General features: G+C 38.3%; 1 protein-coding gene and 1 long non-coding RNA gene across 2 annotated transcripts; one reads left to right on the forward strand and one right to left on the reverse strand.

Annotated features, from left to right (window-relative positions):
• Positions 1-260: 260 nt before the first annotated feature.
• LOC127625466 (uncharacterized) lies at positions 261-722 on the reverse strand. Its single transcript, XR_007968292.1, has 3 exons — positions 594-722; positions 449-497; positions 261-338 (listed from the first exon to the last, which is right to left on the reverse strand). It is a non-coding gene; the product is annotated as an uncharacterized LOC127625466 (long non-coding RNA).
• A 7,039-nt stretch (positions 723-7,761) lies between these two features.
• On the forward strand, positions 7,762-19,190 carry ca4c (carbonic anhydrase IV c). Its single transcript, XM_052100555.1, is given in 9 exon segments — positions 7,762-7,848; positions 9,903-9,950; positions 10,172-10,336; positions 12,587-12,732; positions 15,467-15,559; positions 15,711-15,777; positions 15,924-16,084; positions 18,944-19,089; positions 19,091-19,190. Coding segments are annotated over 9 exon segments (927 nt in total). The 5' UTR covers positions 7,762-7,793; the 3' UTR covers positions 19,137-19,190.
• Positions 19,191-19,324: the final 134 nt, after the last annotated feature.

A 19,324-nucleotide genomic window follows, 5' to 3' on the forward strand; every position in this document is an offset into this window, starting at 1 on the left:
CCACACCACACATCTCTGCACACCGCTCTTACAAGTACGGAATAACAATGCGTGATCACACGATCAATCCAACAGCAGCTTTTAAATTAGCATCTCAAACCCTCAGCACATGTTTTGTCACAGACTGCCAAGCAGTAAAATTGATATTAAGAGTATTGACTGTTACGCACGACATTCTATTAATAATGGCAGGGGTGGATAGGTATGAGGATACAAAGGCCTAGCTCCGTCTGAGAGAAAGGCATGATGGGAAGGGTTTTCCTCTGTCAGGTGATGGATTGTAGAGTGCTGTTCATGCCCTGATACCAATGTCTTCAAGCAATAGCAATATATGCAATCTATTGTTGGAGACAACAAATTGATCAATGAATTTACAATGTAATGGCGAAAGAAGCAGCATTATAAAGTGAATATCATGCTCATATAAATTACAGAGAAGCACACTCACAGTGTAACATCACCAAAAAGGGTTCAAGTTGAAGCACTCTGTAGGGATGCTTTGGAAAATAAATAAAATAAAATTGTTGTTCATTAAAAAAGTGGTATTAAAAGGTGTTCACCCAAAAATGAATATTCTCTCATCATTTACTCACCCTCATGCCATTCCAGATGTGTATGACTTTCTTCCTTCTGCTGAACACAATGAATTTACATTTTTGGATGAACCATGTCCTTGACATAAATATTCTACCAGTTATAGGTCTCCTTACAATCCAGATATAAACAACCTGTCTCAGTTGTCTTAGCCTTGCAAATAATCAGCAGACATTTATAAATTCAGGCATCAGAAAAATGGGCCTTCCTCCATGAAACGAGGTATCATTGCCCTCCATAAATTTGAAAGCTTCCCAACCTGGAGAGGAAAAGGAGCAATGAAACTTTAATATTTTGAAAGAAATGTTTTATTTAAGTACTGCACCGCAGCACTAGGGGGATGAAAAAACATTTACCCATTGGAAATTATATTATCACCCTGGCAGAGGCCATGTGATGGCTTGTTTATTTTGTTGCGAGTAGTTCCAGGGATCCATTATGAGAGGTGACATGCGGGCTATGTTTGGTTGGGAGAGCAAGAAGGAATAGCATTTGGGTAATTTACTCTGCCTTGAAAACAAAGCAACAGTCAGGTACTATTATGTGTTTTCAGGTACTGACATGATTTTGCCTTGTATACATACCATGGCTGAACTTTGAACAAGCAATAAGGAAGTGAGTTTTGTCCTGAGTGCTGTCAATTATGACTTAAAAGTATAGTTCATCCGAAATAGAAAATTCTGTCAATATTAAATCACCTTCATATAATTTGAAACCTTGAAATCTTTCTTCTGTGTGCATCGTGATATCAAAAGTGGAAAATCACCAACCAGATGATTTTAAATCTCATGAAAACATGTTTTTCTTGTGTTGTTGACTTATTTAATAAACTGGTTTTTGGTAGTTATCAGCATATTGGTGTGCATGTAAACACTCTCAAAGATGGCAGAATTAGATATCTTTTTTATTCCTTTAATTTTTAGCAGAAGTAAACATGTTTGCAAGGTGCATATGGATGGGAATGAACTATCCATCTTCTACAGCCACTAATCCTATGTAGGGCTGCAGAGAGTGCTGGACCATATCCCAGGTGTCTCTGGCCAAAGGTGGGGAAATACCCTTTACAGGTGGCCTGTTCATTTCAGGGCTAACACATGCAGACAAACATTTTCACACTCTCACCTACAGGAAATGTAGAGTCTCCAACTGATTTGATCTGCATGTCTTTGGACTGTGGGGGAAACCAATGCAAGCATGGTGAGAAGTCATTCCCACCGTGCCCATGTAATAATCCAATTGACTGATAAAGAGCTGTTGATTCTTAATTCAAATTGGAGACATATTGCCAATATACAGTACATGTAGATAACGATCTCACGATACCTTTGTTTCAGTTAAGATGGATCTGCATCCCTAGTTAAATCACAGCACATGAGCACCTACGATTTGTCAGGACTCTAGCTGTTCTCGTTTGTTCTCCAATCTCATGGCTCACTCAAACTGGATTAAAACATCAAAGGAGGTAATCAAACCCTCGAACACAAAATGGAAAGCCTATATGCCTTTCAGCCAAGTGTAACCAATAACCATTCCATTTGAGGGGTGCAGCTGAGCTTGAAATTAAAACAAATCTCTTTTATTGCAAAAATGAAGATCTTACTGTATTACAGCTTGCATCGAGTAACCAGCTTTACCTCTGATTGATGTCTGACCTCTTGGGATTCTTGAATTTCACTTGCGTGAATTCTGCCAGGCCTCCCTTGGGATCCTGATGAATGGCGACCCAAACAAATGAAAATGTTTATCATCCTCTTATCAAATTAACCACTCCATTGCACAGTTAATTGTTTATTAAAGGACTTAAGATGGAATCATATAATGAACCTGGTACTGGTCTTAAGCTTTTTTCCAATTAGGAAATGCATTCACTCATGTCATAGGAATGATGTCACTTTTATGAAACTGAGGATGCAGGAACTTCTATATGTATTTATATATAGATATATGTATGTATTAATATTTAAGGAGCGACTGTGATTAGGCTGAGTAGCCTATCAAGAGAGTCTGTTTTTGCTGCGTATGCCGCTTTCTGGTAATTAGAAGAACCACAGCACCCCCTACTGTTAAACACATTTCTAGATCTCATCAGAGGCTTAAATTTACTGATAGAAATAAAATCCCAAAACCAAGGATGGATTATTGCCTCTTGCCTGCACCAATGTGGCCAGTGCCCCAGGTATTTGACTGCCAGGAGTGTCTAGCTGAGAGGGCCATAGTGGCCCATAAACATAGCACTGCAATGTAAAATGTATTATGATGGATGAACAGTGTGCTAATGACTGTTGTCACAATGTGTAATAAAGAAATAATAAATGTTTTTGTCACAGGCACCTTGTCAATACTAATTGTTGCTATTTAAGAAAAGAATATAAAGTATATATTATTGCAGCTTTGATGCTGTATGCAAGTCTAAATTTTCACAATTGCAATATTATAAACATTGTAATGTGATAATTTTTTCAAATAAGATTTGCAGTATGATACTGTAAATTGTAATGTTTTTGCATGTGCAAAATATAATATGGAACTACGAATGAGGAGTAAAGTCATTCTTAGTTTTTCACTTGTTATTTTGAGATGTAAAACCATAATTATGAGAAATATATTTTAAATAATGTAATTACAAGACATCCTAAGATTAATCATAAGATCTTTTTAGTTCCTTTTTAACTTCTGGATGAAACATTTGTATGGGGCAACAAGAGGGGACCTTCAAGAGGCTGGTGCTCCATGGCCTGATACAAACATAATCTGTCCTTGCACAAGACTATCAGAAAATATATTTTCTGCTTCTTTTTTTTCTATTCCTCCTGAAGTTTGCAATGGTACCCCATCAGAATCAGCAGTTAATAGCCTCCAAAATACAATAAGCGATGTATTGTAATTCTTTTTAAATTTTGAACAAAATTATTAGAGAATCCCTGCAGGCATGAATAATACTATGATAATGTATCAGAAATACATAGTGTTTGTCAAATATGCAGCAAAATGTTGAAGCACACTCAAAGTAACCTTTTTACTGACTACAAACTGACCTGCCATCCGTGGTGAAATGGTTGTCTAGTATCTCAGCTGATGCTAAATTTTAGCGAAAAGAAATAAACTCATTAAACTGCTTACAAGCTGATCATTATCATCTGTCAAAGAACACACTGCTGTTGTCTGGGAAATAATTCAAAGATATTCAACTATATTTACTGCGTCATCTAAGCCTATGTCTTAACATATTGGATGGAATATAAAACCTTAATGTTAACTTAATGTTCATTTCATTATTTTATAAATGTATGTTATTCTAAACAACCTTCCTTTGTTATTTCTTTTCACATAAATGATGTTGCTCCATCAATTATTATTATTATTATTATTCAATATTGATACACTGTGACCAGGAAAAAAAATGAAGACATTTTTCAAGCAGTACCTTAAGCCCCACTGTACCCTACAGGTCATAATATATTAAACGAATATTCCGGGTTCAATACAAGTTAAGGTCAGTTGACAGCATTTGGCATAATGTTGATTACCACAAAAAAATGATACCTCCTTTTCTTTAAAGAAAAAGCCAAAATCTGGATTACAGCGAGGAACTTATAATGGAAATTAAAAGTGACAATGGAAGTGAATCGGGGCCCATTTTTTAAGGTTTTCACTTTTTAGAAAGTATAGTCACAAGACATAAACAGTTAACAGCCAATTTTACAACAATATTACTATAATGCAAGAATCATTATAAAATTATAAGCTTTGAATTTCTGTGTTTAAGCCATCCAAAAATTGACCCCAGTCACTTCTATTGTAAGTACCTCACTTTAACCAAAGTTTAAAGTTAGCCTTTTTTTTAAAGAAAAGGAAGAACGAGTAAATACATTATTGTGGTAATCAACATGATGCCACAAATGCTGTCGATTGAGCTTAATTTGAATTGATCCTGGAATATTCCTTTAAACCTGGACAAAACAATGATAATAAAATTATATCCAAATATTAAAAGATGATTTTAAGAAAAATCCCACACTGAGCATTTGGCTAACTTTAGGACTTTATTGTAATTTTTTTTTTTTTTTTTTTTAACCTTTTTGTAAATAATCAAGTAATAATAATAAAGTTTAAATGTCTGAGCTTGACCAGAGCATATATCTGAAAGCCTGGAATACTCTTTAAAAAAAATGTTTCCTTAAATTATATCACCTGCATGTTAATTTTTTAGAGTTGCAGTTCAAAAAGGTACCATACAAAATGACTCAGCCACTAGGTAAGTAAAACTAGGTCACTACAGTATATTTAATTCATTTCTTTAATTCTCTACTGTCCTTTTGTTGCCTACAGTTTACGTTCCAGTTCATTCACTCGTAATTACACGTCAGTACTGTATGATGTCCATAAAACTGAGCCATTCCATCTTTGCTGGCTAAAGCCCAACAGGGCAGACCTTCATGCTGAGCTGACTTTAATGACTTTTTAATAGGTCTCTCCATTTTAACGACACACTACAACAGCACTAATCATTTTATTGGAATGAATGATTGAGAAAAGGCTAACATTAATTTAATTTACAGCATAGGCTTCCCATTTTCAAAAGTCTAAGATGGCAGTGGAAGAAGCATGAGAGCGAGAGAAAGACAGAGAGGAGGGGGAGAAAAGACGTACGTTCATTATGTTGGAAAATGCTGGGGTGATTTATGATAGCAGCATTGTTGTTTTCCCTTATCTCTAATTAGATGCTTTTGTCGAGCTAACTGACTTCAGTGTCAAAGAAACAAGACATGGTTAACAAGACAGGCGGCCTTGTACTACATCATTCATCATTCTCAAAAGACTCACTTTAGAGACCAGCAACAAGTTGATTCTTTTAAAAATGTCCAAACATGTCCCGAGACCACACACGCTTAATTAGTCTCAGAGTTATCTGGAGGGAATGAAATTATTTCCTCCATGAATATATGTAGCTTAATGAACAACTACCATTAATTTCTCCTGAAATATATATATATATATATATATATATATATATATATATATATATATATATATATATATATATATATATATGTATGTGTGTGTGTGTGTGTGTGTGTGTGTGTGTGTGTGTGTGTGTGTGTATCACCAAAGGCAGACTTTGCAGTTTATTTAACTTTACAGAGTTCTTAAAGGGGTAGTTAAGATTAAAATACTGACATCATTTACTCACCCTTATGTTGTTCCCGGTGTTGGGGAGTAGCTAACTACAAGTAGTGATGCTAATAACGTAACAAAAGTTTTCCAGATCAGCTGCTTTTTAAAACTGTGTAGCTTTTCCAAGAGCAAACTACTTTTTCCAGCAAGAAATGGTGTAGCACGACCAAACGCTACATCATGTTTTGGTCAGATTATAACTAGCCATCTTTATTGCATAGAAGTCAAACTTCTACTGGCAAAACATCTCACGAACTTACAGCATTTTCTGGCCGCTGCCCATAAACAGGCAGCAGCGGCTTCTTTCTTCTTTTGCAATGGCACATTTCAAACTAAAATACTGCATTACCGCCATCAACTGGCAGCATATTATGACTCAAGATAAGAAGAGACTGTCTGATGTTATGTAAAGCGACTAACCACAGTTTGTTTACATTTACAAGAAACAGGGTAAGCCTGAAAATGCTAAAAGAACACCATTCTATTCTTCTATGAAATAAAGAATGTGTCAGACACTTTGTTGCTAATAGACAACACAACATCATATTTACCTTTACTTTTTAAAAATAAAATAGGTTATTATTGCCTTTTCATTATTTTGTTTCTCATTATCTGTGCTTTATTGGGAGCAGCGAGAGAAATGATTCCTATTATGCATAACTATTTTCTCAATTCCTTAGTATGAATTAACTTTTAATATACATGTTAAATAAATACTATTATTGGTAAAATAAATAATGTATTTATTTTAATAAAATATATTTTTCTTCCAATTTTTATTGCCCAATTTCCATTACTTAGTAGGTCCTCGTGGTGGCGCTGCTACTCACCTCAATCCGGGTGGCGGAGGATAAGTCTCAGTTGCCTCTGCTTCTGAGACCATCAATCCACACATCTTATCATGTGGCTCGTTGTGCATGACACCTCAGAGACTCTGCATGTGGAGGCTCATGCTATTCTCCGCAATCCACACACAACTTAACATGTGGCCCATTGAGAGCGAGAACAAATAATCGTGACCACATGTGAGTCTACCTTCCATAGCAACCAATTCCGTTGCTTAGGAGACCTGGCTGTAGTCACTCAGCACACCCTGGATTCGATCTTGCAAATCCAGGGGTGGTAGTCAGCGTCAATACTTGCTGATCTACCCAGGCCCCAAAAAAATCATTTAATATGACATGTATTATTATGCGACTATCTACAATGGGGTTGACCATACATCCACTTTTTCCCAGACATGTCCTCTTTTTGGGACATGGAAAAAAAGTTTCCATCCACGATATATATATATATATATATATATATATATATATATATATATATATATATATATATATATATATATATATATATATATATATATTAGCCTCAATGCTATTTTCTGATAGCTAACTACATTTTCAAAAGCTTAACTACTTTAAATTATGAATAGCTTGTAGCTTGTCAAACTACAATTTCAAAATACCTTCCCCAACACTGCTTGTTCCAACCCCAGATTACTTTCTTCCGTGGAACACAAAAGGAGCTGTTTGGCAGCTGTTAGACACTGTTGTTTTAATACAGGATGAAATTAAATAATTGTGTGATTTAGTAAAGCCATATTGTAACATTTTCACAGAAATATTATTTTTCTGTAAACTGCCTCTAAACCCCTATTGTTAGTATAAACCTACAGATTATATCAGAAATCAATCCAATCTGGTTTACATTGTTCTTATAGAACACTGCCCTCTTCAGGCAGTATGATGAACCAGATTCATTTAGGAGGAGTTCAGAGAACACTTCACTGTGAACTGTTCTCTCATGACCTAAGATGTTTTTTATGAGAGTGAAACGACCTCATCATGTTCTTCACAGCCTTAGTTTGCTGCCCTTGGTTAGCCTACACCTGTCATTCACCTCTTACCTGTAAATTTCCCTCTCCCCCTCTTTCTCTCTCTTTTTTTCTCTCACTCTCTCCTCCCTTACTCCTACTGTATAAAAATGATTGCTGTTGCACCAGAGTTTTTGTAATTGTAGCCATGAGGTCCATTCTCTCTCTCTCATCTGTTTTGTTGGTTCTGAAACTCTGCTCAGGTAAGACTGTTCAAGACAATGATATATCTATCAATATCAACAGATATCTCTCTCTCTCTCTCTCTCCTCTCTCTCTCTCTCTCTCTCTCTCTCTCTCTCTCTCTATATATATATATATATATATATATATATACATATACATTTCTTTGTCCTAACTTTGACTGGCTGTCTGTCTGTACAGCTGCCTGCATGACTGCTCTGTCAAAGTAAAACAGAAACGCCTGTACACTGTACAGTAACTGAAACGTCCCTTTTACATAGAAACAATAGTTATTCGATAGGTTGAATCTGATTCTGAAAATCTAATTCAAAATTCAATAGCACTAATTTTAGTGCTCTTACAATATGCTTGTTATACAATTTATTTGAAATATATGAAATATACTTAATATACATATTTTTTATATTCATATTCAAAAACCTTAAAGTCCCACCCCCCCATTGTTGGCACAACACAATAATCAGCATTACCTATGCATAAACACCCTTAACGACTATCTGGTAGAATTTTAGTCAAAACTTGGCCTTTCATTCTTCTGCTCCTTGTCCTTTGAATAGAGTGTACTGTAATTGCATTCTGCATTTTTGAACTCTTTGAAAATGGTTAATTTTAATCTTGTCTGCATGCCCTGTTTGTTGTGAACTTGTTTACACCAAGTACAAGATTATTCTTTGTGCTCTTCCAATAGCACGTATCCATGCCCTGAAATTGCATGGCATTGTGGCATCATACAAAAACAGGGTTGTAAAAATATTGGGGTGACACATTAAGGTTTGGGTCTTAAGACACGAAGTTGCTAGGTATGCATTTTTAGGAACAGGTAACCCCTGGGGTATGAGGGATAAAAAGGGATAGTTCACCCAACAATGACAATTCTGTAGCCATTTACTCACCCTCATGTTGTTCCAAACAGTGTTAAGTTACTCAAAGTTATCCGCTATAAATTACTAATTACTTATCTAAAATTCTCTAAAACACTGTTCACAGAAAGGTTTTTGTTTTTCCGCTCAACAAATTCAAAACAATGGCTATATTTCCTTGTTCATTTGCGCCTTTCCTATGACTTTGTTTCTTCCATGGAACCCTAAAGAACATTAAGCTGAATGTCAGTTTTAGTCAGCATTTACTTTCATTGTATGGAAAAAATATGCAATGTAAGTATAAAGTGATTTTGTGTTTAATGAAAGAAAGAACATCACGTGGGTTTGAAACAACATGAGGGTGAGTAAATGTTGACAGAATAAAAATTTCTGTGTGAACTTTCTCCTTAAAGATGATACAGTATGCTTGAGTTTCAATGTTTTGCGCCACATAGTTCATCATATATGCTCTGACCGTCTTTGTTCAGTCACTGGTTAATCTGGCCTGTAGCATAGTGCATCTTGGGTTATTGAATTTGCACAGGTTACTTTTTAACAAAGGGTCATTTTGTGAATTTCGTTCTGACCTCTTTTAAGTTCACCTCACCATCTCCTTATGATTTAGCATTTTTTAGTACTTACATGACAGATGCAGATATTGTAGATGCCATTTCAACTTTTTCACTTAGTCATTCCCAGGCTTAGTGTCTGAGACAGCATTAGAAGTCTACATGTAATAATTGAGTTTTATTTGTAGCATTGTTCACTGCAGTAAAGACATTTTGAACAACAGTTTACACAGAAAAACAAACAATTCTAACACATGTTTTAAGGCAAAGATTTATGGAATGAAAGGTCTCATGAATCCACAGGACAGTGAGTAACTTAACACTGGGACACTTAAGGTGCCCTTGCATTCAAGCACATGTTCTGCACTCACTGAAACTGTCTCTCCAATGTAGGTGATCAGGAGGGGGAGCCAGTTAGATGGCTCACCAATTATCAGGAAATACTTTGTGAATCAAAGCATGGCTTTATACGACCATAAAATAAACAAATTTTTAGGTTAATGACCACCATCATAACTTTGGTCCTTAAGACTGCTCTGAACCTTAGCTTCAAGTCACGGATCAGTATACTTTCTAGCAGTGGTCCATAGAACCAGTTTCATCAGGCTGTTCTCTCTGTTCCAGGTGAGTGGTGCTACCAGAGCCAGTTTTCCAGTATTAACACATGTGCAGGTGAGAGCAATCAGGATAGTTTGTACCTGGAATCAACCTCTACAATTTTTGCATTGTCATCCCCTTGTGTATCACTAAAGCAAAGTCCTTGTTCACAGTTTAGACTTGAATGTTTATAGAGAGAAATATTTCAGGATAGATTATTTTTAGATTAATATGCCTTTAACTTCCTCAATCTGTATTTTTTTATTTTTATTTTTTTTTTCATTTGTGTAATTCAGAGCCTAGTCAATGGCAAAAGTTTTTTCCTAATTGTGGAGGTCGGAGTCAATCGCCCATCAACATTGTCACACGCAAGGTGCAATATAACCAAACTTTGGTTAGTTTCATCTTCACCGGTCATGATGAAGTTCTTAACATCTCGGTGGAAAACCATGGGCAATCAGGTGAATATAAAATTCAATCCTTCGATTTTATTAAATTTAAATCATTTGAACACAGGAAATGCTAGTTCAGAATGTACCATGAAATCAACCCAATTATTTCGAATTATTGACAAGTGCCATCCCCATCAAATATTTTTGCATCAATTCATATGCGTTCTCCTTTCCCTGTGGTGCTACTGACTGCATTGTGCGAGCAATCTCCGAGGCATGTTTTAAAGTCATACATCAACACTGGCCAAAAGTGCCACTGACTTTACTGGGCACGGTCTCATCTGAAATGGAAAGTAGAACAGTGGAATTGTGTTCTCTGTGGTTCAAAGAGTCCACATTTCAAATAGCTTTTGGAAAAAAACAGCTGTTGTGTTCTCCGGACCAAATAGGAAAATCAGCGTCAGTGTTATCAGCGTCAAGCCCAAAAGCCAATCTCTGTCATGGTATGGGTCTGTGCCAATGTCAAAATGTCAAAATATGGCAACGAAGGCCCTGTACAATTGTACAGCTGAAGACGTGCATAATGGATGAATGGTGGAAAATTCTGTTTGCTAAACTAAACAAACGTGTGTCTTCAGTGCACAAACGTTTAATAAGTGTTATTAGAAGAAATGGGGATGTTACATGTTGGTAAACTCTTGACTGTCTCAACTTTTGGAGCATTTTGCAATCATCTGATTTAAAATGAGTGTATATTTTAACACACACACACACACACACACACACATGTTGTGTTTCCATGTTTTATGGGGACTTTCCATAGACATAATGGTTTTTATACTGTACAAACTTTATATTCTATCCCCTAAACCTAACCCTACCCCTAAACCTAACCCTCACAGAAAACTTTCTGCATTTTTACATTTTCAAAAAACATAATTTAGTATGATTTATAAGCTGTTTTCCTCATGGGGACCGACAAAATGTCCCCACAAGGTCAAAAATTTCGGGTTTTACTATCCTTATGGGGACATTTGGTCCCCACAATGTGATAAATACACGCTCACACACACACACACACACACACACACACACACACACACACACACACACTTTGGGTTTTCATGTTTTATGAGGACTCTCCATAGACATAGTGGTTTTTATACTTTACAAATGTCCTGGTTACTTTTGTAACCTCCATTCCCTGATGGAGGGAACAAGACGTTGTGTCAATGTAGTGACACTAGAGGTCGCCCTTGGGAACCCCAAACACCTCTGGTGTTGGGGTCCCATTGGCCTTTTTTCAAAGATCAGCACTGTTTGGGGCTCCCAAAGGCGACCCCTAGTGTCAATACATCGATACGACATCGAGTAAGTGACAGATAGGGAACTTTATATTCTATCCCCTAATCCTAACCCTTACAGAAAATTTTCTGCATTTTTACATTTTCAAAAAACATAATTTAGACAAACATAAAGTATGATTTATCAGCTGTTTTCCTCAGAGGGACTGACTGATTGTCCCCACAACTTCAAAAATGTCAGCTTTTACTATACTTGTAGGGTCATTTGGTTTTCTGTTTTTTTACCATAATTTTAACAATAATTTACTATAAATAGTACATGGACTCTCTTGTTGAACATAATATAAATTTGAACCATTAATTATATGGGAAAATAATACTTTTAAATCTTAAAAACTTCATTTTTACATCATTTTAGCTTAAAACTACATGTATTGTCTTTTTAAATATATTAAAAATAAATCTAACCTATATTTTACGGTAACTATTCATTAACCAATTTAACTGTATTAACAATTTACAATTTCACAATTTCATTTTACTGTAGCATTTTTACAGTCTTTTACCGTTAAAATTGTGGACATTTTTACAGTGTAGTAGCAAAAGATACAGAGTAAGGATACATTTTAAGAGAAGATTTAAAAATGGCTAAAGATGAGATGGATGTGAGGGAGACTGTTCCAGAGTTTGGGGCAACAACAGAGAAGGCCCGATCTCCATTAGACTTGCAATGACCTCAGGGAACTGATAAAAGAAGTTGATTACAAGACCTAATCTTTCTAGGAGGCGAATATGGGTGCAGAAGGTCAATAATATATTGAGTAACAAAACCAGACAGGGCCAGTGAATACCTAAATTTGACAAAATTAAGGCTTTTTAGAAGGGAGTTGTAGGGGTGGCCCATAGAAACACAGAAAGGGAACCATATGCTGCTCATCATGTCAAGAAACCCAACTAACCAGAGAGCTACAGTATGCTTTACTTAAAATATAACACGTTCCATTCTTTTTCCCAGCTTATTTCCAACTACCCCCATCTGTGCGTCTCAGTGGTGGGGGTCTACCAGCCACATACAAGGCCGTCCAGTTCCACCTGCACTGGGGAGAATATGGAGGTCAGGGCTCAGAGCATTCTGTGGATGGGGAGCGCTACCCCATGGAGGTTAGAAGAATCGTAGTAATTTCAGACAAGGTTCTTACAGTCATGAAAAACATCAGGGAATTTTTAAATTGTGATTTCCAGGCCTGAAAAAGTCCATAGAAAATAACATGGAAAAGTCATGGGAAATTTTTTGAGTGAATATAGTCTAAAGTTTTCTAGTTATGCTCTGCCCTTAAATATAAAAGTTGATCTATATTTTGATGGCTAGATGCTCACAAGTTTTTGTGAATCATCCATTTTTGAGTGAATCATTCTTTTGAGTTTGTTCTTATCAATAAAGTGGTTGAACCAATTCACAGAGCAGTCTGAATGATTCATTAGCGAATCATTATTATAGTTTTTCTAAATCGCTTTGGCTCATTTTTTAAAATAAGTCTCAACATACTCTAAACTGTAAATGTAATTGTCACAACCATTTTATGGAACATCGCAATTCTATTGCATCTCTGCAAAATGTAGTAACTCACCCAAAACATTTAATTCATGCTTTAAAACCTAATTATTGTGTCAGTAAATTGTCCAATGCCACCAAAATGAAAAGTTTTTTGTCATCGTGTGAGCCGTACTGGTCAAAATGTTTAGATGTTTTTTCACCATGGCAGTCAACCCTGAAATTGTTTGTTAAATACACATTTTATTTTTGTTCTACTTTTTTGTTGACACTGTCTGCTTACTGTACTATACAAGAATGTCAGTTTTGTCTAGCTGAATGTTATTGCGAATCACACTGAGCTTTTTAGATACTGATTTCAACAGCAGATAAAACTTTACTGGGAAAAGTCAATAATGTACAAAACTGTAGTACACAGAAAAAAGAAAAGCACATTTGTATATATACAGTACATTTATTTTTGTAGAAATGTGTTACATGTTAACAGAAATTTCCACAAAATTACATACATGAAAAAAAACTTTCTGTAAAAATAAACAATAAATTGTACCTCCTCACAATATGTAACACTACAAGTTCCCATCTTGGTGGACATCCTGTCGCTCTTGTTGGTTTGGCCACAGATTTAGCAGACATCACATACATTCCATGTCATAGATATTTATAGAATATACATGTATGTCTGACAGATTTTGTTATTGAATGGATCATTTTGCATTTGATGGCTCACATGATGAAAGAATGTTTATAAGTTGTGAAGAGTATGACAAATCTAAATTTAGTTATTGTGCAAATTGTAGACAATGTGCCAAAACATGTGCAATTTGCTTAAATTAATTAGAAAATAAAATCTGGTGTGAACAAGAAACGTCTAGATTACTGTTGTAACCTCCGTTCCCTGATGGAGGGAACGAGACGTTGTGTCGAAGAAGCGACACTAGGGGTCTCTCTTGAGAGCCTCGCTGATCTCTAAACTTGAGAAAAGGCCAATGAGAAATTGGGAGACAAAATTTGCATGTCCCGCCCACGGACATACGGGTATAAATGGAGGGAAATGCGTCTGTTCATTGAGGATTTTGCCTGAGGAGGCGACAATGAGGTTCGGCCATAACAGTGGCTCGGTTCAGCGACGTGGCCGGGAGGACACAACGTCTCGTTCCCTCCATCAGGTAACAGTAACCTAGACCTTCCCCATCTGTTGCTCACTTCGACGTTGTGTCGAAGAAGCGACACTAGGGGTCCAGTTTTAATCACGCCATGCGCTGAACCATGTACGTGCGCTGCTGACACAGTTGCAGGCAGGCAGTTGCGTGCCAAAACGACAGGCCGTGTCAGACTGCACGTACCCTTCCCCAATGCCCCATAAGATCATCATCGCCTTCAGGTTCCCTACGCCCGATATGGGGGGAACAAGGCGACGTGCCATGCATTGGAGCAAGTACCCGTGGACCGCTCTGCCGTCAAGGGTAGTGAGAGCGGATGAGCGAGGGGGTTTGATTACAGGCAGTAGAAGGTGCCCTTCACGACCTCGTCAGCTCATCATGCACTTCCAGGAAGAAAGGAACTGGGGGGGGGGGGGTGGCTGTGAGCAGCGCGCAGACCCGAGGATCCAATCATCCAGCCACGAAGGCTACACAGGGGCGGAAGGGTATCTTAATAAAGACGCGTCTTAAAAAGGACGTTCAACACCGCTGTGTATTGCTCTTTTAGAGAATTAAACTCTTTTACAAAAATTATCTTTTAGAGAGCGCTGTCGAAGCGCCCAGGGGCAAAGCTGCACTGCCGTGCAGAGAAGGAGAAAGCCGCTGATATGCGCAGTAGATCCAACAGCTTACACTCTGAGAGATGAGAAGAACGGTCTTGTGAATCACAACTCGCTGTTCACACAACCGGTCAGCTCCGAAGAAAATTTTTAATGAACGGACGCATTTCCCTTCCTTTATACCCGTATGTCCGGGGGCGGGACATGCAAATTCTGTCTGCCAATTTCTCATTGGCCTTTTCTCAAGTTCAGAGATGAGCAAGGCTCTCAAGATAGACCCCTAGTGTCGCTTCTTCGACACAAAGTTGAAGTGAGCGACAGACGGGGAACTAATTGTTCTGAGATTTAAACTTTTTGTTTTGAAAAAAAAATATATATATATTTTATTCGAGAACTGAGCCGATTGAGCAATTGAGAAAAACTGTAATCAAAATTATTTTGAAAAATCCAAAAAATGTTAGTAATCACAAACAATTGGAAAAGTCATGGAAATAATCCTGTACAGTAATGGAAATATTGAAAGCTCAAACTTTCAACTCAAATTTTCTTCATGTTACTTTTTGGTACTTTTTGTCCCACAGCTCCACATTGTTCACATTAAAGATAAGTACAACACTGTGACAGAGGCTAAGAATGACTCAACAGGGATAGCAGTACTTGCCTTCTTTTTTGAGGTACTGATGCCTTTATTTTGTCATGTATATACAGGTATATTATACTCAATCTTATTTTCTTTTTAAGAAATCATCAGAAGGCAATCTCTTACTGAGCCATGCAGATAATAATTTGATGTTTAATGATACCAGGATATTCTATTCCCTTCAGGTGTCTAAAGAGCCAAACAAACCCTTTAATAGAGTTACAGAGGCTTTAGGAAGAGTTCGATATAAGGGTGAGTATTACATAGACTACATTTAAAGAATATACTGTATGTTCCCTTTTGTTGGACTGAATATCCTGTTTCTAATTTAAGTTTATGTATTCATCAAAACTACGATGTGCAATGGTGTTTCAGTTGACTGCATTTTTTTTAAAAAGGCAACAGCAGTCAAATTGAAGGGTTCAAACTGGCTGACATCATCCCTGAAGCCAGTAAACTAAGTTACTATCGGTACTCAGGCTCCTTGACCACACCAGGCTGTGACCAGATCGTTGTGTGGACGGTCTTTCAACAAACTCTGAATATTAGCCAACAACAGGTACTGAGGGATTTATTGTATAAGGCTGTTCCCTTTACAAAAAGCTTCACTTTGATGCTGCGCTTTTGCTAAGCGCTACGGGGGAACAACTCTAGCTGTGAACCGAGCTGAATAATGTGATGAAACACGTCAATGAACATTGACCAGAATTTATAGCCTCGGTAGATGCACCTGCGGCCAGGCTATAAATGGATACGTCACCAGTTATATCCCTGGATGCCCGTATATGGGAGCAGATTTACGGTCCAGACAGAAAATACCAACGGGGAGTTAAGAACTCCACCCTAAGGTAGAAGTTGCCCAGAGTTCGCCAGCAACGGTTTTTGCCTCTTACTGATAGCACCACGCTGGCCGAACAGGGCTTGGTTCTCGGAGCTAATCTCTTCCCTAGACGGCTCGCCTTGGGCGAATCCGAAGAGGAAGGATCTTCTATCTCAGGCACAGGGCAATATTTCATCCCTGCCCCAAATTGTGGAATCTTTCATGTTTGGCCCCTAAGGGTACCAACTGAGGGACACAGGGCTCTCTCCTGAGGTTATCGAGACCTTTTTAAATGCCAGGCTTTTTCCACTTGGAACAAGTTTGGGTGAGATCTTAGGGCAGAAGAGGACCTCTTCGCCTCTATGAATAGCGCAATGTCTACTTCTCCCTGAAATCACCCAGCCCCCTTGGGTCTGGACGTTAAGACACATACATGACCCAGAATGCATCTGTTTGCATTTCTTTCCCCGGTTTCTCTGCTCCCGGGAGTCTTGGCGATGTTCACCAGCAAGGGTCTTGCCTCCTATTAATGGCGCTGTGCTGGCCGAACAGGATATGTTTCTCGGAGCTAATTCCTCTCCTCGACGGCTCGCCTTGGGCGATTCCGAACAGGGAGGACCTTCTCATCCTTGGCCCGAATTGTGAAACCTTTCATGTCTGGCCCCTAAGGGTACCAAATGAGGTTCACAGGGTTTTCTCTTGAGATTATCGAGACCATTTCAAGTGCTAGGGCTCCCTCCACTTGGAACTGATCTGGGTAGATTTTACAGGGCAGAAGAGGACCTCTTCGCCTCTGTTGATAGCTCCTCTACTTCTCTCCGAGTCGCCCAGTCCCCCCCTCCCCCTCGGGAGGGGCTGAACGTAGTAACGCAAATGCGCCTGCATGCGTTTCCTTCTAAGGTTCTTATTACAGAACCAGCTAACTGCCAGTTTGCTTCAGTTCTGGATTTTCTGTAGAAAGAACTGTCAGCGGGCACTTGCCTCGCCACTGCCAGGTTCTATGTGGCCACTGCGGTTTGCCACGGCTTGGTGGGCGGGGTGCCCTCAAAGTGGCATCATTATTGCCCGGGCCTACGAGGCGCGCGGTCAAGCTTTGCCAGTAGGTTTCAGGGCGCACTCTACCAGAGGGCTCTCCTCCTCTAAAACCTTGGCTAGAGGTCTCCCTCTACAGCAAGTTTGTGATGCGGCAGGTTGTCCTTTCCGCACACATTCATTGGACTTTTTTAGTTTGGATGTTCTGCACTCCGGGCTCTTATGCCCTTGAGTCGACATCTCAAGCTCATGTCTGGACAAGTTTGTGATGCAGCAGGCTGGTCCTCTCCGCTCACATTCATCAGTTTTTATGACAAGTTTGTGTTGCGATAGGGTTATCTTCGCACACATTCATCGAACTTTATGGGTTAGATGCTTTGCTACTCCGGGCTCTTATGCCCTTGAGTCGACATCTCAGCTCATGCCTGAACAAGTTTGTGATGCGGCAGGCTGGTCCTCTCCGCACACATTCATCAAAATTGAATGGTTTAGATGTTTATGCTACTCCGGGTTCTTATGCCCTTGAGTCGACGTCTCAAGCTCATGTCTGAGACCTCTCGCGTTTTTGTGAGTACACTGCACAACCGTAGGGGTCCGGACAGCCCCAAGCGCGGCAGCGTGGGTATTATGCTCCTCGTAGCGCTTAGCAAAAGCGCAGCATCAAAGTGAAGCTTTTGTAAAGGAACGCCTCGGGTTACATGTGTAACCCTTGTTCCCTGAAAAAGCGGAACGAGATGCTGCGCTTCTTTGCCGCACTGGGACGCCCCAGGACTGCTCTTCAAAAGAAGTATCTGACGACACCTGGTGACGTATCCATTTATAGCCTGGCCGCAGGTGCATCTAATGATTACATCAGCCGAGGCTATAAATTCCGGTCAATGTTCATTGACGTGTTACACACATTATTCAGCTCGGTTCACAGCTAGAGTTGTTCCCCCGTAGAGCTTAGCAAAAGCGCAGCATCTCGTTCCGCTTTTTTCAGGGAACAAGGGTTACACATGTAACCCGAGACGTTTCTAATTAATTACACAACATGCCGATTCCTTAAATGAAATGAATCACATAAATCTGTATTTTAAGCCCCCAAAAGAAGCTAAGACATTACATTATTGTGGCAGACAAGTACATTATATGTAGACAGTAAAAAGGTGGCTTTAGAAGTCAATATGTTTTATTTCCATATAATTAAATATATGCCCATCACTGGCCTACAGTCCACAGCAATCCATTTGAACTACATTAAAATTGTGTTAAGACACTGTGCCATATGCTTTGCATAAGTTTGAATTGCTCTGATGGTGGAAAATTCCTTAAAATGGAATGTATGCACTTCAGGGGGCATGATTAAATGTGTATCTTTAATGTATCTGTAACTATTTTACATGCATATAATTAACAGTACTAAATTAACAATAATTATATTTAACTATAACTATATGATATATTTTTTCCTTCCTGCATTCACCAGACTAAAGTTACTTAATGACTTAAGTTAAATTGTATTAAGCAGACTTCTAGATTTTAATTCACACATAATGATGCTTTTGGCCATCTGTCTTTTTATAGCTGGCGTCAGTGGCTCAGCAGCTGTCATTTGAAAAAGAAAAGGCCTTGACTGGAATATTCCGTCCTGTGCAGGATTTGAATGGACGAATTGTGTACACATCTGGGGCAAGTCACAGTCCCTATGACCAACCAGGTCTAATCACCCTGTTTCTGCCTCTTTTGTGTTGTTGGACAACAAAGGTGTTTTCATTGAATGCTAGAGAATTCAATCAGCATATTTAACACATGATGTTCTGTTTTGCCTACTTTTGTAGTGAACTCCAGAAACAAAATACAGCAAATCAATCTTCTAAACACTGAACTAGTATTGGAATGGAGCTATGTCACTAGTGTTTGGCTACTGATACAATGGCATGCTGTGAAATTTAATAATTAGATTTA

Source organism: Xyrauchen texanus, chromosome 31, assembly GCF_025860055.1.
Source record: "Xyrauchen texanus isolate HMW12.3.18 chromosome 31, RBS_HiC_50CHRs, whole genome shotgun sequence".
In the NCBI taxonomy this organism is placed as follows: Eukaryota; Metazoa; Chordata; class Actinopteri; order Cypriniformes; family Catostomidae; genus Xyrauchen; species Xyrauchen texanus.